The 27,670-nt window shown below is 37.5% G+C and overlaps 1 protein-coding gene across 1 annotated transcript in view; it reads right to left on the bottom strand.

Annotated features, from left to right (window-relative positions):
• CDH12 (cadherin 12) overlaps positions 1-27,670 on the bottom strand; it is a 294,089-nt gene that overhangs the window by 59,480 nt on the left and 206,939 nt on the right. Inside the window, exons 5-6 of the mRNA XM_031589241.2 lie at positions 15,103-15,222; positions 9,295-9,462 (exon numbers count right to left, since the gene is read on the bottom strand). Coding sequence (XP_031445101.2) covers positions 9,295-9,462; positions 15,103-15,222 — 288 coding nt within the window. The remainder of the gene's footprint in view (positions 1-9,294; positions 9,463-15,102; positions 15,223-27,670) is intronic.

Genomic DNA, 27,670 nt, shown 5'->3' with positions numbered 1-27,670 from the left:
TGTGGCATGTTTCCAACTCTTAAAATAAGCTTTAAAAAAAAAAAAAAAGGATAGTTTATAGTTATTTCAACATTAAAGAGTAAAAATAAATAAATAAAAGTAGAATTGGTTTGTATGAATTATACTTCATGGAATCAAAGAATTAAGTGAAATGGTGGATTCATAATTGTAAGGTTATTGTCTTCAGTTTTCTTGTTTCTTTTTCTTGTTTACTACTTGTGACTGAGTGACTGAAAGCAATTTGGAGAAATCAACCTTTTATTGCTGAGCAATAAGAACACATGGGAATGGTCATAGACAAAGGAATAGCATGTCTTTTTATTTCAATATGACATAAATATACTTATAGGGGAGAAGTCCCATATATAGAAGAAATGCCAGTAAATTTTAAAATGTATAGTTTGCATTCTGATATTAGCAAATCAAAGACCATTCTCAAGTATCTTACAAAATCAGTTTTAAGTAGGTTTTGTTTCTAAGGTGTCAATATTCCCTTAATTTACTTTCTTCTTCTTCTTCTTTTTTTTTTTTTTTTTTTTTTTCATTAAAAAGCCCTCAATAATAGAATCATAGAATCAATCATAGAATCATAGAATCACAGAATGGCTTGGGATGGAAAGGACCTAAAAGACCATCCAATTCTAATCCCTATGCTGTGGGTAGTGGTGCCAACCAGGACTCAGGGCCCCATCCCACTTGGTCCTTGAACACCTCCAGGGATGGGGCATCCATCCCCATCCAGTTTCTCTGAGTAGCCTATGCCAGTGCCTCACAACCCTCAGAGTAAAGAATTTCCTGCTAACATCTAATATAAATTTTCCCTCATTTAATTGAAAACAATTCCCCCTTAATCGCATCACTATTTGCCTGTGTAAAAAGTCAGTCTTCCTCCTATTTAGAAGCTCCTTTTAAAAACTGGAAGGCTACAATGAGGTGTCACCAGAGCCTTCTCTTCTCCAGACTGATGAGCCCAGCTCCCTCAACTGCTCTTCATTGAAAAGGTACTCTAGCCTTTTCATCATCTTTGTGTCCTTCTTTGGACCCACTCCAACAGCTCAACATCATTCATGTGTTGAGGGCCCCAGACCTGGATTCAGTACAGCAGATGGGGTATAATCACCTCCCTTGCCTTGCTGACCATGCCTTTTTATGCAGCCCAGGATATGGTTGACTGTCCAGGCTGCAGAAACACATGGCTGGCTCATGTCCAGATTTTGTCTATCTAAATATATTTTTTATTATCTCATTTCTAATTTAAAGTAGGAGTTAGTAGTGTTGAGGAATTGTTATAAAATACATTTTTAATGGAAGTAAAATGGCTTAAGATTGACCCTACATTTGAATATTTTCTGCTTGTGTATATCTTAGGTCAAAAATATGTATATATCAAAAAGCTGTTCTCTAATGGTCAAAAAACATTATCTCAGGGCTGTTTGGAAATCTCATTTAAAATGTTTGGAAGGATGTAGAGCAGTGTTTAGAAATCAAAAAGGCCAGATTTTTACTATCATTCATTGTTCTAGAAGCATCCTTTTGAAGTCCATCAATAGAGTTTCAATAAAAGATTGTGGCAGATTTTCAGAAATGCTAACATGCTTGCAAATAAAAGTACAACTACTCAAATTTCTGGTAAGGACAAGGGTTGAAGAACCAGTCCTATAACCTTTCACATCATCTTCCAGTCAGTACTGTAGGAAGTTTGCAGCTAATTGTATTTGGATTACAAGAGTGGACAGTACAATACATTTCTCAGAATGAATTAAGTTCTCTGAATGAGATATCTGAGGAAAATGTTCAAGACACAGCCTTCAGTTAGTAGAGTGATGTGCACTGTCTTTTGAGATATAAAAAGAGTGATCCTTCTGAACTTCCTGGAACTGGGACAAACCATCAACATTGTGACGCTGACTAAGGTGAAGGCTGGACCTTCCAAAGTCAGGCCAGAGAAGAAGACAATCTTTCTCTTGCAGCATGACCATGCCAGGTCCCATACAAGTTTGAAAACTGTGGAGAGCATTGCCAATTTTTGCTGGATGGTCCTACCACACCCACTATATAGTCTGGGTTTGGTGCCATTTTAATTCTATCTGTTTTGGCCAAAGAAAAATGAAGTGTATGGGAAACATTTTCCTAGCAACTATGCCATCATGGCAGCTGTGAACCAGTGTTTCACCTCTGCTGATGCAGATTTTTACAAGCACAGAATGCAGGCTCTTTTTAATTACTAGCAAAGATGCATAGATAATGGTGGTGACTAAGCAGAAAAAAAAAAATTATAGCAGAGAATGTGTTCTACCAAATAGTGCTATTGTGCTCTTTACATCTGTTGTTGTGGAAATAAATAGGATGCACTACTTTCAGAGAGACCTGTGTGCATTTATATTTTCAAAACAAGTGATGCACAGTGCAATTGCTTATCTGTTCTGTCCCCTCCCATTTCTTTGGGTCCTTCCCAGCCTCCTCACTGGCAGAACATCTTGGGGAGTTGAAATATTCTTGTCTTTGCTTAAGCACTGCTCAGCAGTAACTAAAATATTAGTGTGCTATCAATGTCATTTTTCTCCTAAAGCCAAAGATAGCAACATGTTGGGCACTATGAAGAAAATCAGTTTTGCCCGATCTGGAACAATCATAGAATCATAGGACAGCCTGGGTTGAAAAGTACCACAGTGATCATCTAGTTTCAACCGCCCTGCTACAGGCAGGGTCACCAACCACCAGACCAGGCTGCCCAGAGCCACATCCAACCTGACTTTGAATGCCTCCAGGGATGGGGCATCCACAACATCCTTGGGCAACCTGTTCCTGTACGTCACCACCATCTGTGTGAAAATCTTCCTTCTAATATCTAATCTAAACGTCCCCTGTCTCAGTTTAAAACCATTCCCCCTTGTCCTATCACTATCCACCCTCGTAAACAGCCCTTCCCCCTCCTGTTTATATCTTCCCTTCAAGTACTGGAAGGTCACAATGAGGTCTCCCCAGAGCCTTCTCTCCTCCAAGCTAAACAACCTCAGTTCCCACAACCTTTCCTCATAGGAGTGGTGCTCCAGCCTTCTCATCATCTAGTCCTCCTCTGGACCCACTCCAAGAGCTACATGTCCTTCTTGTACGGGGGCCCTAGGCCTGGATGCAGTACTCCAAATGGAGCCTCACAAGAGCTCAGGAGAGGGGGACAATCACCTCTTTCTCCCTGCTGGCCACCCCTTTTTTTAATGCAGCCCAGAACACAGTTGGCCTTCCGGACTGCAAGTGCATGCTGCTGGCTCATGTCCAGCTTCTTGTCCAACAGGACCCCCAAGTCCTTCTCCTCAGGACTCCTCCTTCTCAAGGAGATACTCCCCCAGTTTGTACAAATACCTGGGATTGCTCCAACCCAAGTGCAGCACCCTGCACTTGGCCTTATTGAACCTCATTAGGTTTTCATGGGTCCACTTCTCCAGCCTGTCCAGGTCCCTCTGGGTGGCTTCCCTTCCTTCCAGTGTATCAACTGCATTGCTCTGCTTGGTGTTATCTGCAAACTTGCTGAGGATGCACTTGATGCCATCGTCTGTGTCATTGATGAAGATGTTGAAGAGCACCGGTCCCAAGACTGACCTCTGAGAGACACTGCTTGCAACCAGCCTCCACCCTGACATGGAGCCATTAATCACAACCCTTTGGCTGTGTCCAGACAACCAATTCCTAATCCATCAAACAGCTCATCCTTCAAATCCATACCTCTCCAATTTAGAGAGAAGGATGTGGTGAGGGACCATGTCAAAAAGGATATGTACAAACAAGTTCTATCCTGTTTGTTGGTACATAAGTACACACGGATGACGAACAGATTGAGAGCATCCCTACAGAAAGTGACTTGAGGATGCTGATGGATGGAAGCTCAGCATGAGCCAGCAGCATGCATTTGCATCCCAGAAAGCCAACTGTACCCTGGTCTGCATCAAAAGAAGCACAGCAACTAGTTGAAGGCAGGTGATTCTCCTTCTCTACTCTGTTCTGGTAAGACCCCCATCTCTATGCAGTTCTGCAGCCTCTAGAGGAAGAACCTCCTCGAGTAAGTCCCGAGGAGGGCCACAAGGATGATCAGAGGGCTGAAGCACTTCTTTTATGAAGACAAGCTGAAAGAGTTGAGGTTATTTGATAAGAAGAGGCTCCAAGAAGTCCTCAATGAGGCCTTGAAGAATTTCAAGATAGCCTACCAAAAGGATGGAGAGGGATTTTATTTTTTTTTAGGGAATGTAGTGATAGAAAAATGGATAACAGTTTTAAATTGAAAAAGTGTAGATTCAGATTTGATATAAGGAAAAAAATCTTCACTTTGAGGGTGAAGTACTGGAACAGATTGCCCAAAGAGGTTGTGGATGCCTCATCCCTGGAAGTGTTCAAGATCATATTCAACGGTACCTTAAGCAAATTGATCAAATGACAATGAAACTGGAACTAGATAATCGTTAAGGTTCCTTCCAAGTCACATAATTCTATGACTCTACGAATTCATGCTATGATTCTACCTTTAGCAACATGCACAGTAATGCAGAAAGTCAGGATGCTAATGAGGAGTTGGGCAAGACACATGTAAAACACATTTGAAAATAAATTTCTATGAATAAAATCTTTGAAATACACCTTTCCTTCTACTTATTAAGAAAATATCAATTTTGAAGTGTCTCAGTTTTCTGAAATGTGGGCCAATAGATACCTGCAGGTCAAACAACTCTGACAGAAATATATAATATGCAGAGGTTTCCCATTTGTTACACAGCATCTCCTCATTACCGTGAGACATGCAAGGTGGGAGTTCCCTACTGAATATGTTCAAAAGCATGGGTTCTAAATAGAAAATTCTATGTTCAGCAGGATAGTTAGTGAGTAGTGTTTCATCACTTGAAGCTGATATCCCACCTGAGCTTTCCTGTCTCCTTAAAGGACCCTTGATGAGATGAAGGTATTCCATGATACAGGTGTTTTTTTTTTTTTTTTTTTTTGCAAGCTTATAATGTATTATTTATCACTGTATCTACCTCCAAGTATTAATAATAAATGTTTTCTCACTTCTGCTGTGAAATCTTTTCAGCTTACCTGAGTTCAGAAAATATACATAAACTTCATCCTATGATAATGAATATAATCTCATTTGATAAAGTAATCCAGAGCATGACATCTTTGGTATAAGCCCTTTGGAAAATTTCAGTCCTGATTATGAGTTGTAAAAAGATTTACATAGTAGCAGTCAGTGTTAATGGACATTTTGTTCCCTTTTTAAGTCTGCATTTAGATTTTCTGTCTTTGTTGACATATGATGAAGGTATCACTTCCCACTGTTAACATTAAGGGATCTCTAGGTCTTGGCTTGAACACGAGACCTACATAGACTTCAGTGAAAACACTTATTTTTCAAATGATTTATGAAGACTGTTCCAAAAGCAATGCCCTCCTATTTTATTATGTTGGATAGATGCTGGCCCAGAAGCAGATATTGTTGGTACAGCAGTAGAGGTTGAGACTTCTCACCAATGTTCTGTTGAATTTTGTTGCCACATGGCAGATGACAGCAGAGGGTCAGTTTAACAAAACTGCATATGACATGGGAGTGAGTATGAAGCAAGGGTGTGTCACAGAATACCTCCATTAGAAAAAAAAATTGCACCCATTGACATCCATCAGTGCTTGCTGAGTGTTTCTGGAGATCAATCAGTAGATGTGAGCACAATGAGATGGTGGATGGTGTGTTTCAGGAGTGTCAACGGCGGCAGTGGGTCACCTCCACTGGTGTAGATTTTGATGTGAGCTGCTTGCTGGCTCTTGTTCATCCTTGGCAAAAATGCATAGCTAATGGTCTTGACTATATTGAAAAACAGTGTTTTGTATTTTTTTTTTTTTAATTTACTTTATCAAATAGTGTCATTGTGCAATTCATATCTGCTATAGTTTTCATGGAAATAAATAGGAGACATGACTTTCAGAGCAACCTACTCAGCACAAGTATCCTTTTAGCTGTTTTGGACAAGTGAATGACTCAATTTCCTGGCAGGTAATTACTCTAAATCACTTACTCTAAATCATTGCAATGTTTTCAAAAAGCAAAATAAAAAAATCACAATAACTATATTAAATTAAAATTAATACTTTTTTTCTTTCTTTTTTTTTTCCTAACTCTAACTATCCGTGTGACATATGTGAATTTCAGGCATGCCATACATCATCTCACATACTGCTTAACCAACTGGAACTGCCTAACAAATCATCACTGATCAGGAATTTTTGTTTTTACTACTCTAATTAAGAAGTAGCCCTTACTTTATGAGAATATAAATGTCTGCAACAGATCCAGAAAAAGATAATGTTTCAGATCACAGTCTGCTTTGGTTACATTTGTTCCAATACATTGGAGTTTTCATAGTGATGTTTTAGCCTGTAATACTGCAAACATTCTAAATATTTATTACATTCAACATTAACATGAACATCTAATTCTCTTCCGTTTGTTGAGAATCTCTGTTATGATTCAGTTTTTGGGACATTTGGTGTAATAGAAGGAAAAGCTTTTAAATCCCATTAATGTGCAAAGCTTGGTCTCCCTTGATTTTTTTTTTTCTTTTTTCATAGCCATGACTGGACAAAGATGTCATTGCTACAGTGCATGGATGAGAAGCGAGCTCAAGGCTACTTTCTTCAAAGAAGATGTAGTCCATGATTCATGATAACTATCTGACGCATGTGAGACTTATGTTTTTTTTTTGAAACACTGTAGAAGATGAAGGCATGCAATGAGACAGAGAATGACTAAGATCCCTGACAGCAAACGAAGTGAAATATATAACTGAAATCAGACACAGTAATGATAATTGTGCCCAAATATCTTTCCAAAGCACTGAATATTCCCACTTCCAGGAAGATATATTATTTCCTCCTGCATCTGTGACATTATTCCAGCAGTAGGCGTTTGAGCTGAAAGAAAAAGAGAGAATTTCGTGGTGAGGCAGTTTAATGAATGCTGAGGACAAGGACAGTGAGAATGTTGTCTCAAAGAGACTTCCTGGATGATCTGCTTGTGGACCAAAGCTGGAGCATCTCACAAGTGTTCTTACAGGATGTGACAATAGACAAGAAGGCAACATTGGCTGTAGTCCATGACAAAATAAAGTAAGACTGGATTTTTGCTCTTGAGGCAAAATTAAGTCTGGGAAGCAAAAAGAAAAAGCTAAGGATATCCAGAGAAGCATAGTGTGAAACTGTCTCATTACATGTCACATAGAGAAAGATGAAAAAGTAAAGCATTAAGATGACAGAAAGGTTTGAGGAGAAGGGATTCAAATTATCAGAAAGGGGAGACTTGCAAAAAATGTGCACCTGTACAGGTTGTAAGACTCATTCCAGTCACAGGAAAAACAAGCTTCATAAAGTTTAAAAACTTTCCTATGACCACTGCAATTCTAGATGAAGAGTTTAGGAAATGTTACAAATATAGAAGAACATAGATCCAAAAAACCCCCCCAAAAATAATGTTAAAGCAGGTAGATGAAGGCTGCAGGTTCACACACAGGTTTAGAATGGGAACTAGCATAAATAGTTTTAGTGCTTAATAATAAACAATAATATCTGCATAATGAGCATGTTAGAAATGTGAAGGAAAGAAGATAAAATAAATTTAGAACAATGCAATTTTTTCTTCGTATTCAAAGTTGTCAAACTGAGAAATATTTTAATCCTAAATATTTCTTAAGAGAAGGCTCATAAGGGAAGGTTAAATTACTTATAGTAGCAGTTGTGGAACAAACAGACACAAATGATGGAGATTTGTTGCTATGTGACCAGGAGCTTCAAGAATGTAATAAGTAAATTATTATGGCATGCAATACCTTGCTTCAAACCACTGCTGAATATGAAGACATGAAGGTGCTAACATAGCAATGATTTTCTCAAAGATTTTCAGGGAGTTCTTGGAAATTGAAGACAGATATGCCTGATATTCACAGGGCAAAACAGTAGGACTGGAATTAATGGAGTCATGGATAATAATCTCAGATAAAAAAAACTCAGCACAGCTAATCTAAATAAAAGTTGTGTTTTGCAACACATTCTAAATTCTTTGAAGTCACGAGCATGCAGATAGATATGTTGGGATGAACTCAAAAGAAATGAGGGAAAGTGGTTTGTTGTGGAATATATGCTTAATCTGTGGAACTTGGTAGTTTAGAATGCTGTGGACTCTGAAATTTTACATATATAGCAAAGCAACTGGCAATTTGCCATGAGAAAAAAAATACTGAAGGTTGTTAATTACAAAGACAATCTTGGCTGAAAACCGTTAGAAACAGAGGAAATGTTCTGAATTATTACTACATATTCAATCTGTTCTTATATATATCCCCCAGATGTCATTATAAAAGACTGAAGACAGGGTCAGATGGATCTTGGTCTTAGCATGTTCGTTCTTACATTTTTGCAAAAATGCAGTGTATTTTCATAATGAGGCAATGAAAGTGAATATTTTTTAAAAGAAAGAGATCTTGAGTTTTCAAATATAGTTTGTTACATAAGAAGAACTTGTAATACATCACGTAAAATGCTGACTTGATCTTACTGTAAATTCACACTAATGTCCTAACATTATTGCCTTAGTAAAAACTTTTTGCAGCCAAATGTTTTGGTGTAGTTGTTATCAAAGTCTATGCTTGATTAGTAAGTGCATTTCAAAGACAGGGAACATACAAACCTTCAGTGAACTGAAGAAGAGCAGTAAGTGACAATCCTTTTGCTGATTACATACAGACTATGAAACTCGAAATTACCATATTTCTGAAAATCATCATTTAAAGTAATTCATAAGAAATGTTATAAATTTCTAGAGAAGATTCTATTTTGAAGGTTTAAGTATTTTCAAGGAACGATATAATCTTCTGGGTCAAGATGTGAAAAATGTGTTCATCATAATAGCAATACCTAGCACGAGCTCAATCTGCTCTGGTTTTCCATACCTTGAAGGCTCAGGTTATAACCTTCTGCCATTTGAAGATGACCATCCAGTCTTCCAAATCTATTTTAAAGTGCACATGAGATGAACTATAAGACTGAGGACAATCCTGTGGAATGATATTTTCTTTTAAACATTAAAACTCTTACTTTGAAATTTAACTTCATATTACTGTAAAAAAAAAACCCAGCATATTTTGGTTTGTTTGTTTGTTTTTGTAATATACTGTTGTTCTTTCTGGAACTCAAGTCCTTATATAAAAGATTTTTCACTTTCAGTCATAGTTATTTGAAAATTAATACATTTTGAATACAACATACTCTTAGGAAATCTGGGTGGGTTGTCATTGACATCCGTGAGAGTTATGTTTACAGTTGTGGTTCCAGCTAGTCCTCCCAGTTGTCCTCCCATGTCCTTGGCTTGGATAAGAACTTGATATTGTTCTTTCACTTCTCTGTCCATATTTGGCAAAGCTGTTCTTATCACACCTATGAGAAGAAATGGGAAAGAAAAAGAACAGGTAAATAAAGGGCTGTAATTGTCTACTACTACATTTTAATACTGGATCTCTTAGACCAGAACTGTCTCTTTTTCTAAAGGATTGATACAAGAGCAGTTCACATACAAATATGCAAATCACTTGAACATTTAAAAGTGTGCTGACCACCTATACAGCTATTCAAAATGACCACTGTGACACTTCAAGTAGAACATAAATGGTCAACAGAGAATAACACATATCCACTAGAGATGTAAACAGTGCAAGCATATGTTAACCACACGAGGGACAAAGAACACTATCTTGTGCAGAGTACACAGCATAGAAAAAGACAACAATGTATTTCAGAGCCTGCATCTTCCATGGCTTCAAACAATTCATTGGTCAGCACATTGAAGCTACTGAAGGCCAAGACAAGATGCATTCTGTAGAAGAGAGATGTAGATGGTCTTTATTAGAAGACTCTGCTTTTATCAAGAAAGTTTTCTGGATACAGCACAAAGATGCAGTGAAAACATCAAGAGTTTCCTTAAAGAAATGTAAACAAAACTTACTCAAATGACTTTTAATGCATATTTCTCAGTCCCCTTTCTCATATATTAAGAAAGTATAAAATAAAAGGAAGAAGTAAAAAATGAAAGGAAAAAAATAAAAGGAAAGAGAAGGAGGTAATACTAATGATAGGATTAGTTTATGAGATTGTAGAAAGCTACAAGGTTTTCGGCACTCAAACCTATCTCTTAAAAGCAAATGTATATGAGAAGATGAATTCTCTATCAAAATTTTAGAAGTGTGTGTTACATTGCAGATTGATATAGATTAAACAATTTTTAGAAAATAGCTAGATGGAAATATTTGCAGGTAGCATATGCAATTAAAAGTATATCGAAGGATGCACTCTTCTTCTCTAAATTACTTTTTCATAAAATGCTATTTTCTAGTAACCTGTATGGTTTTAATAGTAGTCTTTTACCCTTGGTGTTTTAATGGATCCGGACTGATAAGAAAAAATCTTGAAGGCCCATTCTTATTTTTTTCTGTCAACTAACTGCTGCTATATTAACAAGTAAAAATAGGAATTGCTAGCTTACAGTACTTTTTTCTCAATCTAAAAATAACTTTGACCCAAAACTGCTTTTTATGGAACTTATTACAAATTCCTATTAAATTGAATTGTATAGCAATTTCCATTCTCTCCACTCTCCACTGCTAATAACAATGGTTAACAATAACTACTACTTTCCACCTCAGCATGGCATTTACTGTACTGTGTAGATCTAGAATATGACTAGCAAATACTTAAGAACAATTACAACACTATATTTCTGAGTTTTAGAAAACAATTGATGGTGTTCAGTGTTTTTTTTGTTGTTGTTTTGGTTTGGTTTTTTTATTTCAAGACAGAAATCTTGAATTGTAAAACTTAATAAAAAATTTTCATGTACATACTTGTGATTCTTCAGTATCAAAATTGAGTGGCATTATGACAGGCATCATGAAAATAAAAGAACCATTAATAATTAAAGATGAAGGCAATACTCATGAAAAAAAATTGTAGATAAGATGAACATTAATGTGTCTTTTCTGAAATCATTGAATTCCTATTTTTCTCATTGTGGAGACTGTACATTCCATAATATTTTACAACATCCTAAGTATGTTCACTCTGAGGAGTAGAGAATGTGAGAATTAAAGACTTCTCTTGTTTTACCAATGAAACATAGTAACAATAAAAAGCACTGAAAATGGGCTGTGTTGTGAGCAGGAGATGAATGTCATCTGATTATTATTATACCTGCTTTAGGTATTGTTGAGTGGTTTTCTGAGTTAAAAATATTCCTGATAGCCTTCAAAAAATGAAGAACATGTTATCATTCTAGTAGCTGTCTGGAAGTATAAAAGTATTCTGTTTGTTGTTGTTGTTGTTTGTTTTCTGTAAGAGGTCTTTTTGTCTCCAGGGAGGAAAAAAAAAAGGAATAATTTTCATGTATAACAGTTCATAGTCAATTTTCCCTTCTCTACCTCTCTACCGACTCTTTTAAAAGCTTAGGGAAAAAAAAAAAAAAGAAAAATGCTATTTCTAACAGAATCCATTTATATGGATGGCATACAGATGAGTTTAAACTATGCGGACACATCAAAAACTATATTAGAGGTAAAATCCACTGGAAAGAAGACTACAGACTTTGGCATTCCACCTTCAGTTTCATAAAGATATGTAAACTTGGAACTAAAGGCTTATTCTAATATAAAAGTCTTACGTGTAATTGACTCATTTAAAAATGTGTTTTTAAATCCTTCTATTTTAAGATTTTACAATAAAGATCATTCAGATTCTGAACAATATAACTTTTAATTTTTTTCATTTAAAAATTTAAATATCAAATTTGCAGAAAATTATGATTTCAATAAGGCTGCTGAAAACTGATACTAATAAGCACAGGTCCTGAATCAGAAGATATGGCCTGCAGTGTTACTCAGACATAATTCAATAAGATGACTCACTTATGTGGCAGATAAAGAATAGTTTTTGTGAATAAATTCTTGTATAAATATTAATGACGATATTCCTCTCAAAACCAATCTTGATTCCAGTAACATAACTGAGGTCAGAATATGGACCAGAATGACTGATCTTAAGAAAAAATTGCAGATATATGTAAGAATATCGACCGTATAACCACATTATAAAATTGGATAGAAAGAAGTTCATGAAAAGGATGTTTGAGTAACAGAACAGTACAGAGAAAAGACTGTCATCTGTCTGAAGAGAAGTACTCCATGTTAAAGAAATCTCTGTTACAATTTTCATCAGGTGAACAATCTCAGAGCATTGGAAATAAACTCCCACGTATAAAATTTGAGGCCTCAGAATATTCCGCTCCAACAGCTGCTCTCCAGCAGACACGGTAATGCATTTAACCTTCCTGCAAGAGCAATATAAGCTTGCTCTCCTGCTCCTACACAGTCATGCCTACCTGCAGCAGAGCACTGCAAAAGCCAGTGTCATGAAAACATGAGTAAAAAGGCAGTTGTGACATTCAAATCCATAATCACTAGAGACTATTTCTAAATTCATATCAGAATAAATTATCTATAAAAAATGACTAGACAGAAGATTATATGTGAAGCTATATGCATGCCAAGCATAACCATAATTTCACATATAAAAGTTTCAAAGATTTGACCACTAATACTTTGCCATAGAATTTTAAGGCAGCAGCAATACTAATTTCCACAAAATTTCCAGCTAAAAAAAAAGAAAAAAAAAAAGGAAACAATGTTTGGAACAAAATGTTTGGAACTGTTTGGAAAGAAATAAAGAACAAAAGAGAGATGGTTAAACTATCTTTTAGATGACGTGAGCTTTCTTGAACACTGTGTGCACATTCTCATCCTTTGATGCTGAAAAGAATACTGCAGAAATGGGAGAAGCCTAGAGGAGGAGAAGCAGCATAATGGAATGGCTTATGTTTGAGAAATTCTTCATTCTGGAAAAGAGACAACTAGGAGAGAATATGATATGAGTATTCCTCAGAATTTAATGGGGAACTTCAAAATTATTGATAAGAGTTAATTTCTCATAGCCTCTCACAACAGAAGAAGTGCAAGGTATGAAAGAAGTTAAGAGGTGTTGGATTTCAAAGAATGAGGAACTCGTTTTTCATCCAAGAAAACTTTTGCTGTGGATTTTCCAGTCAATGAGTGTGCAGGTATGATGCACCTGGACATGTCAATTCTACTGGGAAGTGGACCAGTTATGGAGGAGAAATCCTTTCAGAGTATTCAGTTACAGTTAATTACCACCAAAGAAATATGGAAGGAGAAATTGTCAGAGACTACAGGAAGAGTCTGGGAATGTATCACTAAACTCTTACCTTACTTTATCTAGAGCTGAACAGACAATCACTCTTGTAAACATGATACAGGGTAGCATGAGCCTTTGGTCTGATCCATTATGGACTTTTTAATGTTCTTTAAATAATTACAATACACTGCCTGAAAATTATCACTGGAGAGCAAGAGATAGCAAAAACAAAAGAAAGCAAAACAACAACAACAAAAAAGCAGCAACTGAAAAAAATCGTTTATCCATTTTCCGAGTTTGGTCTGTCATTTTGTATCAAAATGACTTTTCTTTCCTTTTTCTATCACGAATTCAAGGCAAACGTTCTGCAGTAACACTTTGCAATAAAAACTACTGCACTGTCTCTTCAGTTATAAAATAAAACATTGGAAATACCTGAGGATCTATAACAGTGCCGGAGACATCTGGATTTTAGATCAAGAAATTAAGCACATCCTTATTCACTTACTGTTTACCTTTACAGTCATTGTTAGATCCAGAGGTAATTCTCATATTGTAATATTTTAATATAAGACAAGTATTAATAGATAGGTATGGAAACACTAAATTTCTATCATATTACAAGAATAGTCAGCTGTAGGCTATGACCTATGGTCCACTCGCAATAGATGAGAGCATATAATGCAGCCATTTAAAGTGCTGGTGTGCAGGGTAAAGTTCTTCCTTAATAATCTTTTTTTTTTTTTTCTTGCACTAGAAGTCAAATTGTGGCTTCAGTAAACGTCTTTACCACCATTTACTACCTCTTCATTCTTTACAAGACAGATTTTTATTTATTTATTTATTTTTTTAAAGGTAAATACTTTTACCTCCCCCAAGACACTTACGAAGTCACATTTCAGTTTTAAAAGTAAAGTTGCTGACTGTAAATTGCAACACAATCTTCTGCTAAATGGAGCATGTGACAAAAGATTGTGCCTGTTGGAGATAGTGCACTAATGGCCTTATGTGGCTCTCACCTCCAAGCTATTGATTGATTAGGGGGAGAGGCTCTTTAACACACTATCTGACATTCAAGGACAGCTTTACTGGAAGGAGAAACTGTATTTGCTGAAAGAGGCATATGGACAACTATCCCTGTAACACATTCAGGATGACAGAACGCTTGACAATCACCATGTAGGTTATTGGCTCCTTAACTGAACTGCTAAATATAGAAACAAGAATGACATTTAAAAATATAGGACAAGATACCTTATTAAGAGGTCTACCAACCTCCCAAATACATCAGTCTCTTTAAATGCATCATCCTTTCCTGTTCACACATTCTGTAACATAAGACAGTCACGCTATGCCCCAGGAAAAGAGAAGGATAGGAGATAATTTAGCTGTTGCACAGTCTCAAATTAGCTCAATATAGTAAATCAATAATTTCTAGGGAAATCTGTAGTGTAACTTTATGCATTAGAATTGCCAAGAAAAAAAGAATAAAGACCTAGGATATAAAGCTGAATCGTGAGAAATATATATTTAATACATGCAGCAGATGAATCTGTATCTGTAAAGGAATGGTAAAACATCAGGAAAAACTGCTTAATGTATACATATGTTAGATATTCCAGGATTATTTGGAAGAGGGTGTTTATTTTGCTTCATTGCAATTCATTAAAACAGTAGTCAATAATCAAAACAAATTTAAGTGCAAAGTTACTCTACTAGCTTTTCACCTTATCAACATAGCCCATATTTATTCACTGACATTGCAAACACAAATTGAAATATAAAGGTTAAATCTTCCAGTATTGCTGATAAACTGTTTACCTGTCTTTGGATCAATGGAGAAATAGGGTTGCCCCTGAAGAATGCTGTAGACCACTCTGGCACTGTTTCCATAGGTAGGATCATCAGCATCTGTTGCCTTTACTTGGAGCACGTATGCACCTGCAAGGAAACATAGGTAATAAAAATTTCAGTATAGAGCAGTGATGGTGGACATTTCAGACACATTGGTAATGCTGCTAGCTCTGTTGTAACTCCTGTTCCGCTGGATATAAGGTAAGAATAAAATAGTAAGTTGTTCAGCCCCATGCTAGCATCCATCCAGGTAACAACTGAGGAAAAATGGGAAGGAAAGGAGAAGTATCAGAAGATATTTATAAACAATTTATGATGCATACATTATTCACAATATATATATATATTAATCTAATATATATAAGAAGGAGACCTGGGAAAGCAGAAGACTGGATTTTTAAAACTAGTTTTGTGAAATGATGGATTTATCATTAAGGTGTGCGCACAGACAACTGTGCAAGTAAAATATGTGCTTTGCCTTTGAAACAAATGTTTGTTCAAGCAAATCCTGAATCTGTCAAAGAACCAATCTGTAAGTGCCTTTAAAAAACTATAATGCAGTTTCCTTTAAGGTTAGCTCTGCAGTGCTTGAATTCACACTCACATTACAAACTGAAATTGGGTGTTAATTCAGTCAGTTGTCTATGAAATCTGGACTTCAATATTCTATTTCCAATACAGTTCAGTTGGAAACACAAGCATCCTGGAGGCAGAACCTCCCTTTGCTACACTGTTTTCAGTCACGATTAGAGACCATACCCAGTGGAAAAATCTGCATTATGCTCTGACTTAGCAGCTATCAGAGCCACACATATGAAGGCAGAAAGAGAGAAAACAAAAAATCATTTTTAATGGCAATTGTTCTACATAAAATTATTGTCCTTCCTCCAGGTTGCTAAACAATTCACCCATCTCTATTGTCCCCAAATTAAAATAGTGCTCAAACTACATTTTCCAACAAAACAGATGGCCTCATATCAAGACTTTCCATTCAAATTTGAAGAATTATTATTTCCTATAATCTTATGTGAAAATGAACATTAGAATTTGCAATAGTGATTTTGAGTGAGTGAAGGACAAGGCAATCTATGTGAAAAAACAGTACAGGGAGGAAGCTTGTCCTCCTTTTTGTTTTAAGAAATGTACATTTGGAAACAATGTCAGATGATCTCAAGAATATCCATGGAATACTGCATGGAATTGATGACTGTCACTTTTCTGTAATGAAACTTGAATGTTTTAAAGGATGTTCATAATCTAAACTTTACTGTCATGGACTTGTACTAGCTTATTTCAGGGAGTGTCTTATTAAAAGATGCTTCATGGACAGAAAGGTGACTCACGACAAAGTTTTTCATTTGAAGGACTTTTTTTTTTTCCCCACATCTTTTCACATTATAATAAACAGTAGTGCTGACGGATTTGCAACTAACATTATAAAAATATTAGCTCTATAGTGGCTTCCACTACAGTTTACTGAATAACAGAGAAGCAAACAATATTTAAGGAGATGTTCCTTCTGTCTCCTGAAGACGACAGAGATAACAGTTCTATTTGACTAACAAGGATTTTTGAAGTCAATAGTCTGATAATACTTTTAAGCCAAGGGAGAGTCTGATTAAAGACATATTCTAAAGGAAAGAAAGATTATGATTCTATGATTCCATTAACAATGAATAAATGAACGAAAACAAATGCCACTGAAATTGGTTGTACTCAGTTAACCAAGTACCTGGAGTTACTCTCCCAATTTTCTGGATCTACAGAGCGAAAAATGGTACAGGTTAGAGAAGACTGTAGTCCAGATTCAGTATAACAGTGGAAGCAGTGTCTACTCAACAAATTTGAGTCTAAATTTCTTTACGCAGCATATACCCAGTATGCAGTAGAAAGATTAGAAAAACCCAGCTAGAGAAATACATTTTCCTACTGGATTAAAAGACAGAAGCCACTTAATACACGAGCACTTGAAGGCCACCTGTGGACTCTTCCCATTGTGGAAGAAAAGGCAAGGTCTGTTCCTTTTGGAGCACTTACACTGACAAAACCTGTCACACAGATTTTTCCCTCACCGCACAGTACAGCACCTACCACTGGTATCCATGCGATTGTCTCCATTCATCTCTGCAGTATCTTACTGTCTTTCCAACATAAAAAAACAGACTATTTTTTTCTTTGGAAAGAAATACTACTTTTTAACATAGTAGCAGTCTCCTCCTATCCCTAAGTTGCACATCCATTCCATATATTTTGACTTTTAATGAATTTTGTTCCCCTCACAGGTGGAAGAATTAGGTTCCCAGGTGCTGAAGTTTGAAATTGAGTTGGTTGACCAGAAGCAGCCTATCTGACAAGTGTGCTGCTTTGGGACTGATTTGAAACATCCTGCACTTTTACAAAGACACGTATTCCCAAGTCTCCCCTTGGGCCAGGACATGCTTTTCTGATGCCCTACTGGTCACTGAAAAGGGTGCTAATTTTTGTTTATCTTCTATATGTAAATTGACAAAATTTTATTGGCATATCACTAAGACTTTTGCTTTGAACCTTAAAGCAGGCAATATTCTATGTAAGAGAACAGTACAGACAGAAAAAGGCTCACAAATACAAAAGCTGAAAGTAAACTCAAATAAAAGCCACAGTGGCTGAGAGTTGGTTTTAGACCTCATCCTCTATCCCAACATTTGTATTACAAGCCCTAGGAATGCTTTAAGGAACAGCCTTTTTGTGCATTAGTGACTGGCTTCTCTTTCCAAAACCACCATAACCAGACTCCTTATTCTCACTATACCAGCATCATTTTCCTCCAACACAAAAATTATTTTCCTAAAATAAATATATATTGATAGAGAATAAGCCAGAAGGAGTACTTTCATGGAGGAGTTCATGATACCTATTATTATTTGATTTCTACAATGTGGGCAGTGACTTTCATGCCAGGAGTATTTGCAGACACAGGCAGAGCACATAGAGCCTGGCAGCACTGGTCAGCACAGACCAGTGTTGCAATGTAGGCATGTGAAACACCACAGCTGAATCTATATCTATTTCTATGCCAAAAAGTTGACACTGTAAGGTGAAGGAAATGAATAGCAGCCACCAGCCTGCTAGAAAATGCTGTAGCTGACCTAGGTGCCTGGTGGTCCCTCACAGACCAGTTCTTAGCTGTCTACTAATATTAGTTTACATGATTTTTTACACATATACTACAAATAATTCACTCATTATACAAAAGAAAAAATAAATGGTGATTTATAAACTAAGCTTTATTAAAGCAGATTTTCTAAGTCATCCTTTAGATAGATAAGTTGAAAATATTGAATATGAAAAATAGTATTTCCCAGTGATAGCACTTTCAACTGTATTAATCCATATCTTATATCATCTACAACAGCTAGCATGTAAAGCTTGCATTTTTATGAGGTCAAGTTTTTTGTTTTTTTTTTTCTTCATGGGCCATCAGTTATATATTAACTAAAATATATATCTAATTTTTGGAACAGGTTTTCTGAAATTGTTTTCTCATCCTTTCAGTATTATAAAGCATTGCCAATAAGTTTTCTACTTTATTGTAAAGCATAAAACTAATATACTTTTAAAAGTGGGCTCTAAAACCTCTAAAATGGTGGTTTTTGTTGCTGGTGGTGGTTTGGATTTTTTGTTATGTTTTGTTTTCCAGAAATAATACAGGACAGTGGAGCTGTAAATCTTTAACGCACAAACATAAGATCAGAATCATAGAATCACTCAGGTTGGAAAAGACCATAAAGATCATCAAGTCCAACCATTACCTAACCATACTACCCTAACAACCCTCCACTAAATCATGTCCCTGAGCACCACATCCAGGCTTTTCAACACATCCAGGGATGGTGATTCAACCACCTCCCTGGAGAGCCCATTTCAGTGCTTAAAAACCCTTTCTGTAAAGAAGTTTTTCCTGATATCCAATCTAAACTTACCCTGGCACAACTTGAAGTCTTTTACCCTCATCCTGTCACCTGTCACCAGTGAGAAGAGACCCCATTTTTACTGTAAGCACCTTTCAGGTATTTGAAGAGAACAATAAGGTCTCCTCTCAGCCTTCTTTTCCCCAGACTGAACATTCCCAGTTCCCTCAGTCTCTCCTCATAGGGCATATTCTCCAAGCTCCTCACAAGCCTTGTTGCCCTTCTTTGGACCTGCTCCAGCACCTCGATGTCCTTTCTGCATTGAGGTGCTCAAAACTGAACACAGTAATCGAGGTGAGGCCTCACCAATGCCGAGTACAGGAGCAGGATTACTTCCCTAGTCCTGCTCACCACTCCATTCCCGATACAAGCCAGGATGCCATTGGCCTTCTTGGCCACCTGGGCACACTGCTGGCTCATATTCAGCCAACTGTCCATCAGTACACCAAGGTCTCTTTCCATCAGGCAGCTTTCCAGCCACTCCTCCCCAAGCCTGTAGGGTTGCCTGGGGCTGTGACCAAAACACAGGACCTGACACTTGGCCCTATTGAAATTCATGCAGTTTTCCTTGGTTCATCGATCCAGACTATCCTGGTCCCTCTGTAGTGCCCTTCTCCCTTCAGGGAGATCAACATTCCCTTCCAACTTGATGTCATCTGCAAACTTACTGAGGCAGCACTCAATCCTCTCATCAAGATTGTTAATAAAGATGTTAAATTGAAGCGGCTGCAGTACTGAGCCCTGGGGGACACTATTGGCTGCCAACTGGATTTAACTCCATTGACCACAACTTTTTGGGCCCAGCCATCAGTCAGTGTTTCACCCAGTGGTGCATACACCCATCCAAACCATGGGCAGCCAACTTCTCCACGAGAACGTTGTGGGGGACAGTGTCAAAGGCCTTACTGAAGACCACATCGACAGCCTTACTTTCATCCACTAAGAGGGTTACGTTGTCATAGAATGAAGTCAGGTTTGTCAAACGGGATCTACCATTTGTAAACCCATGCTGACTAGGCCTGATCCCCTGATTGACCTTTAATTGGTCCATGTTGGGTCCCAAGATTATCCGTTCCATAACCTTCCTTGGCACCAAGGTGAGACGGATAGGCCTGTAGCTACCAGGATCCAGTCCACTGGGACATCCCCAATTATCCAGGACTGGGGAAGAATGATTGAGAGTGGCTTGGCAACCACATCTGCAGACTCCCTCAGCACTCTAGAGTGCAATCCATCTGGCCCCATGGATTTGTGAGCATCCAGCTTTCGGAGCAGGTCCAAAAATCTTCTCATCATGGGTCATGCAAGGCCTATTCTGTTCCCCATCCCTATCTACCAGCACAGGGGGCTGTGTTCCCAGGGAGTAACGAGTCTTACTATTAAAGACTGAGGCAAAGAAGTCATTAAGTACCTCAGCCTTATTCTGATCCTTGTTCACCAAGTTGCCCTTAATATCCAACAAGGGATGAAGATTCTCCCTAGCCCTCCTCTTGCTGTTGATATATTTATAAAAATATTTATTGTTTTCCTATACCTTAGTGGCCAAGTTCAGTTCTAGCCAGCCTTTGGCCAGTCACAGGGGATCACATTTATTATAGCTCATGACATTTTAATTCCAATATGTACCTATATGCATTACATGGGGTAATTGAATAAGCATAAAATTACAATATTTATTGTTTAGAAATAGCATAGAGGAAAGTTAACAATTCTTTTTAAATGTATTTAAATAGTTGACATGCAGTCAACAAATATTTGATGTAGAGGATGGTTCCAACCAGATCAGGTTGGTTCTGATCAGTTCCGATCAGTTACTTCTGATGCAAACCAATTCAAACTGGTCTTGACCTCAGTGGCCTGAAGCAGTCATGCGTACAGAAGAAATGCTATCATTCCCTACTTTAATTTTTGAGCAATAGCAGCTTTTTGCAAATCCATTTGCTGTACTTCCAGCTAAGAGCTGTTGCATGTCCACATTTAGTGCATAATCAGACCTATTTCCAGTACCTTTGGAATAACACTATTTGATTTTCAGTGCCTGCAGTTCAGGTGGCATGGAAGCCGACTTTCAGGACAGTTTTTGTTAGACTGAACCATGTACATATTCTCATTTTGCCTGGAGAACAGTATTTTAAGTATCAAGATATTTTTTTTCCTGGCAAAATGGAGTACACAGTGTTGTGGAAAAATACTTTTGTTTCTTCTGTCTTATGCAGTAAACGCTTTATAAAGCAAAGCTAAGAGTTTGGAAAGAGTCAATGGATTTAATTACTCACAATGTTTTTGTCTCTCAGAGTCTTTCTTGTAAATTAATTAATAGGTCCCTTTCTCCTGGCCATCCCTATCTCCCTCACATATGATAAGAGTAAGCAGAGGAAACATACAGCTGTGTGTTTTTCAGATAATTATTTATCTTGGAAATCAGCAAGGCAATTATTTTGTTTTCCTCTTTTTTCCAATCCCCTTCTGTTGGGGTCAGACAGAGTTAAGCCACTAAGGGCAGGCAATCTGGCTAAGCTAATAATGCCTCTGTTAGTACTGCATAATTATTTATTTTATTTATTTTTATTAATTTAGGCTATTTATTTATTTATGAAGACATCCAGCTGCTTACATAGTCCCAGGGCTGTGATAATGTTTACAGAGGTTGCACTTCCAAAGCAAATGAGGAGCTTGAAATAGCAGCTAATAGGCTATACCCAACATGCACATAAAGGAGTAGCCTGGTAAAGCAACTGCTGGAAATAATGCAGAAAGAAGCACAAGACCCAATTAGCAAATTCCAAGCTTAATATACATCTATTTAAGAAATATGTCTCTTGAGGGTGATTTTTTTCTTTCCATTTTCAAGTCTATGAAATGTTCTTTTCTTACTAATATGACAGTTGGACGCATATACAATTAAGAAAACAGAAAACTTAGTTTTGAGTTTTACTTTTATCATTTTCTACTTGGTAACTTTCTAGGCCATGACTCAACAGAGACTTAATAATGCTTATGTATTCATAGTGACCAGGCTGTGGGAGATAACAATATATCCTTTAAATCAAAATAGCTATGCTAGAAGAACCCTTAAATCATGATTTGGTAGGGTTAGTTCATGTTTTGCAAGGAGGTGGAGTTAGCCATGTCAAAGAAAGAATCTTTCTGATACCAAAATGCTATGTGAATCAGTGAATGTTGCCAACAGAGCTGTATGCGTTGAGCTGTATGCGTTAAGGTGTTTGCCCCAACAAAGTAAATATCTACTTCTATGTAATTATGAAACAATAGATGTGAGCCACATCTGGTGCACTGAAGTCTTAAGGGCTTGAGGAAATAAAATTAACCCCAGAATAATAGTATGAAGAGTCATTACCCGTTTATTAATCTGTACTATGGTTTCAGTGTGATCAAAATATCCAGATAAGCATACTCAAAGAAAAGGCTAATTACTATGATCAGTTTAAGTGAAGTCATTGATATACTGGAATTGATTACTAGCATTTTAATGGGGGAAGAAGGCTTCATCAACAGGTTCTGCACAATCAGGCAGCCTGTAGTAGATATCAACCACAAGCCTCCTTTTGTTTCCTTGGTCTCTAACTTTTACTAATAGGCTTTTGACTTGCCTTGACTTCCTATCTTCAGGAACAGATCTTCATGTTTTATTCCCTTCTTGATGTAGAGGGCAATGCCTCCTAACTGCCACCTCCTTCCCACTTTACACCTAGTTTAGATCCCTACCAGTGAGCCTAGACAGCTTTTCCAAAGGATTCTCTTCCCCTTTTGAGAGAATCCCATCTGGTGTCTGCAACTCTGGTACCATGCAGGCCACTCCTGTCAAAAAAAGAAATTTTGCTATTGACACCATAAAAGCTAAGTATCTGTAGACAGGACCCTTCCATTTCTTTCAGCGTCCTCACCCATTGTTCTATATCCTTCACAGCAGTCAAATTTCTGGACTGTGTGCTGCCAGACTCAGGACTGACAAGAAGTTTCCTTAAGAAAAGCGCTTTCAGACACAGAAAGCATTACTGTCTCATTGGAGGAACGCATAAATAGAGTTACATTCTTCACCAAAAGGTCACAGAAACATCTTTTCACTCTTTTCTACCATACAAAGTATGTCTCTGTTTCAGGATTCTATAAGCAATGTTTTTCTTAGCATCGTGTTCTCAATATAACAAAACACAGTGACTGAAGCAGAAGATTTAAACAGGGAGATCTGATCCTTTTTTCTCTTACGTTGGCCAACACAGAAATCCAACACTGCTTAGATTTGTCATAACTAAATCACAGAATCACAGAATTGCCAGGGTTGGAAGGGACCTCAAGGATCATGAATCTCCAACCCCCCTGCCACACGCAGGGCCACCAACCATTCCACCTAATGCTAGACCAGACTGCCCAGGGCCCCATCCAATCTGGTCTTGAACACCTCCAGGGACGGGGCATCCACAACCTCCCTGGGCAGCCTGTTCCAGTACCTCACCACTCTCTCCGTAAAGAATTTCCCCCGGACATCCAACCTAAATCTCCCTTCCCTCAGCTTAAAACCATTTCCCCTTGTCCTGCTGTCACTCACCCTTTCAAAGAGGGGATTCCCCTCCTGGTTGTAGGCTCCCTTTAGGTACTGAAAGGCTGCAATGAGGTCACCCCGCAGCCTTCTTTTCTCCAGGCTGAACAAGCCCAGCTCTTTCAGCCTGTCCTCATAGGGGAGGTGCTCCAGTCCCCTGATCATCTTCGTGGCCCTCCTCTGGACCCTCTCCAACAGCTCCCTGTCTTTCTTGTACTGGGGGCTCCAGACCTGGACACAGTATTCCAGATGGAATACTGGAAACATGAGCCTTCACAACTGAAGTGGTAGATGCTGTTGTAAGAAAGTTCCAGCGTGTAGCGATCTTTGGCGCATCTGGTATGATGGTGATAACAGAGAAACCTTCTAATATGGTAATGACAAAATAATACACATAGCTCAGAACTGTACCAGTCCAAGCCACAGAAAGCAGTATATCACATTCTTCAAATTCCTTAAAGTTGTTCTTTTGAGAGAACTATGGACTAAGACAAGAAGTAGTCAAATGACAATCACAAGGGCTGAAAGAACTATAAAACACTGCTTATTTGAAACAATATTTTAGAATATTTTGGAAGGCACCTTGTAACTTATGGTTGTGCAAGTATCTGGTTTTTCTTTTGTTTACTTGCCTTATTGAAAACTTACAGTACAACTCTCAAAACAAACAAACAAACAAAAAAAAAACATGATTCTGAGTTAAACTGAAGCATTCTAATCCACATAACACATTTTGAGTACATTTTGAGTCTGATAAGCAGACCAGAACAAGAAAGCCCCTTTTTCCAGAACTGCATGGAAGTGGAAAAGACATTTACAGATGCTGTGGAAGATTCAACATTAGTGTTTTTTTTTTTTTTTTTTTTTTTTTTTTTTTTTTTTTAAAGGGATGTTCAAATTTGTACTGTCCAGCTTTTTAGGAAAATTTCATAAAGGACACTGTTGATAAACTTTTTTATTTCAGTGATTTAATTATTCATAGGACCAGGGGTTATACATAGTTTTCTGAAGACAGTTGCCTGACTCCTGGAATATCACTCTTCAGTTTTTTCCTTCTCAGTTTTCATGATCATTCCTGATCAATGACAATCTATGTATTTTTCCACAACATTGGGCACTATTAAAAAGTGAGACTGAAAGACAAGCATATATCCCAAATAGAATACAACCATTTTTTAGGAAAATTAAAAGAATTATATAAATGTATATAAGTGGCTGTATAATCAATGAAAGTTATATAAAGGAATATTATATAATTTAATAATATTAAGATGCTATAATAACAAAATAAGCAAGAAAGTTAGGCACAGCGAGACAAAAGAGAATAAATAGGAGGCTTACCCATGTCATGGGCTTGCTCAGGAAACTCCAGTAGAGTGGATCTTCCAGAGAGGAAAGAGAGAGAGATCCTTCCTTACTGGTACTCAGCTCTTAAATGGGTCTAGGAGAGATGGAGCCAGGCTCCACTCCTTCCTGCAGCACAGGTGAATTGCTTTCACCTGTGATCCCAGGGCTGACTCATTGCTCGCCTCAGGTGATTAATCAGAGGTTCAGGCCGTGACTCAGCAGTTCCCATACACTGGCTCTATTCTGTTAAAACCTATCCTAGAACATTTCTATGTGCATAATCAGCTAGATGGTAAATAGTTTCAAGATATCGGGAATTGAATTTTTAGGTGAATGACCTCTTCACTAATACAAAAAAAAAAAAAAAAAAAAAAAAAAGCTATAGTAACACTACAGTGCTTTGTGACTCAGTTTTAATGAAAAGATACAAGCCACTAGTGGAATTTCAGCATAAACCACCACTTTGGCATGTAGGAGATGTGATTAAGGTATGAGGGATTTCAAGCAGTGGACAAAAAGTCCTACTTCTCTGTTTGATGAAGACTATTACTCCCAGAGCTCTTTTTAAAAATAATTATTGTTTTCATCAGCATGTCTGAATTGTAGATGCTGGAGTTTTACAATTTAACTTCAGGCACTTGAAATTTCAATCTCAGTACTCTAAAAGTTAATGTACCCACCCCAAAAGGTAGACAGTGTTTATTTATTAATTTAAACTTTACTCATCTTAAATCTAAAAATAAATGGTTGAATGCTTATGGAGCAGTCTGCATTATTGACTGAGTGGGCTGTGGCTGCCAAACTTCAAAACAGGAGATGTGATGATGAGCTAGCCGGTAGCCATGGGGTTGTTTTAGCTGATGTTAAAAGCTGTAATCACACAGAAGCCACTCTTATTTGTTAGAGGTAAGCCAAGGTCCCAGACCTCCACTCTCAAAGTCCTTCCTTCAGATAAGACTGGCAAACAAAACTGAATTCATAGCTAATATAAGAGTGTGCATCCTTCAGCAAAATGCAATTATGCTTCTTCACACAGAGGGTGGTGATGCACTGGAACAGGTTGCCCAAGGAGGTTGTGGATGACCCATCCCTGGACGCATTCAAGGTTAGGCTGGATGTGGGTCTGGGAAGCCTGATTGGCAAGCCTGCACATTGCAGTCCTTTTCAACCCAGGCCATTCTATGATTCTATGATTCTGTGATTCTTATCTTTTCCACAATTAAAATGTGAAATGAGCTATAGTTTCAGCTCATGTTATTCTGCAGTTCTCAGTGTAAAACCCTGATGGGAAGTGTGTTCATCATTAGGAAGAAAGCTCTCTTAACCTTGGATAGTGAAGGACCATGAATTTAGAGCTATCACTCCAGATAAAATCAGTTGTTTTCTGTCATGTTGTTACTTAAACAGAGAAACAAGATTAAACATTACATTTTCAGACTTGATTCTACCAAGCCTGTTGTAGTTCAAGAATTGCCAACAATGTCTTGATGGTTTGATTTTGGGTGGTCCTGCCCAGAGCTAGGAGTTGGACTTGATTGTTGTGAGTTTCTTCCATAGGGAGTTCTATGTTTCTATGATTTTATAATTATAGCTGGATTTTGATCAGCCATTCTGGGAGCTACACAGATTTGAAACCTTGCTTGTATGATTCTTCAAACATTCTTTTCTTCAAATCATTAACTACACAGACAATGCTTTCTGTATCCCAAATGGCTGACTGAACTCACTTGGAACTCTTAAAATACAGAAAATCCTGTTACCTGTCACAGATGCATCTCATTACAGATGTACACAACAAATTATCCCATTCCAACATATCTTGGTTCCTTTTGCAAAGTGATATGCCTTTGAGAAGTAACATTTCTCTAAAAATAAATAAATGAATAAATAAATAATCTGTTTTTACTCTATAGTATTTAAGAAGGTTTTCCTTTTACAGGAATCATTTATCTAACTTGCTAGGTCAGCCTGATGATTTTTGCGCCTTCGAAACATGCTCTTTTTATGAAATACAGTGGAAAAAACTATAAAAAGTTTTTAGAAATGTACCTCAATGTGTAAGTTTATCACAGATGCTAGAAAATAAACAGAAAATATCCTCCTTAATAATTTATTACATTACCACCAAGGATGAGGAAAAGGCTGAGGCTCTCAATAGCTTCTTCTGAATCTAATAGTCAGACCAGTTATCCTCAGGATACTTAGCTTCCTGAGCTGGAAAACAGGAATAGGGAGCAGATTAACAGCCCCCACAGTTCAGGAGAAAACATTCATAGAAACCTACTACTCCACCTGTACTATCGCAAGTTCTCAGGACCAGATAAGATCCATCCAAGGATGCTAAAAGAGCAGGCAGAGGCAATTGCCAAGTCAATTTCCACCTGACCTCTGTGTCAGGGAAGGTCATGAAACAGATCATCTTGATTTACACAGCATGTGTGGAATGAGCAAGGGATCAGTCCCAACCAGCATGGGTTCATGAAAGGCAGATCCTACCTGACCAACTTCATCTCCTTCTATGACCAGGTGACTCAGCTAGTGGACAAAAGAAAGACTGTGGCTTTAATTTACCTAGACTTTAGTAAAGCCTCTGACTCTGACTCTCACAGTATTCTCCTAGAGAAGTTACCAGCCAACAGCTTGGACAAGTGTACTCTTTGCTGCACCCTCCCTCTGGCTG

This window comes from Phasianus colchicus, chromosome 3 (assembly GCF_987193195.1).
Source record: "Phasianus colchicus chromosome 3, bPhaCol1.hap1.1, whole genome shotgun sequence".
In the NCBI taxonomy this organism is placed as follows: Eukaryota; Metazoa; Chordata; class Aves; order Galliformes; family Phasianidae; genus Phasianus; species Phasianus colchicus.
The sequence above is the reverse complement of the archived record's forward strand: the minus strand, read 5'-3'. Positions and strand labels throughout refer to the sequence as shown.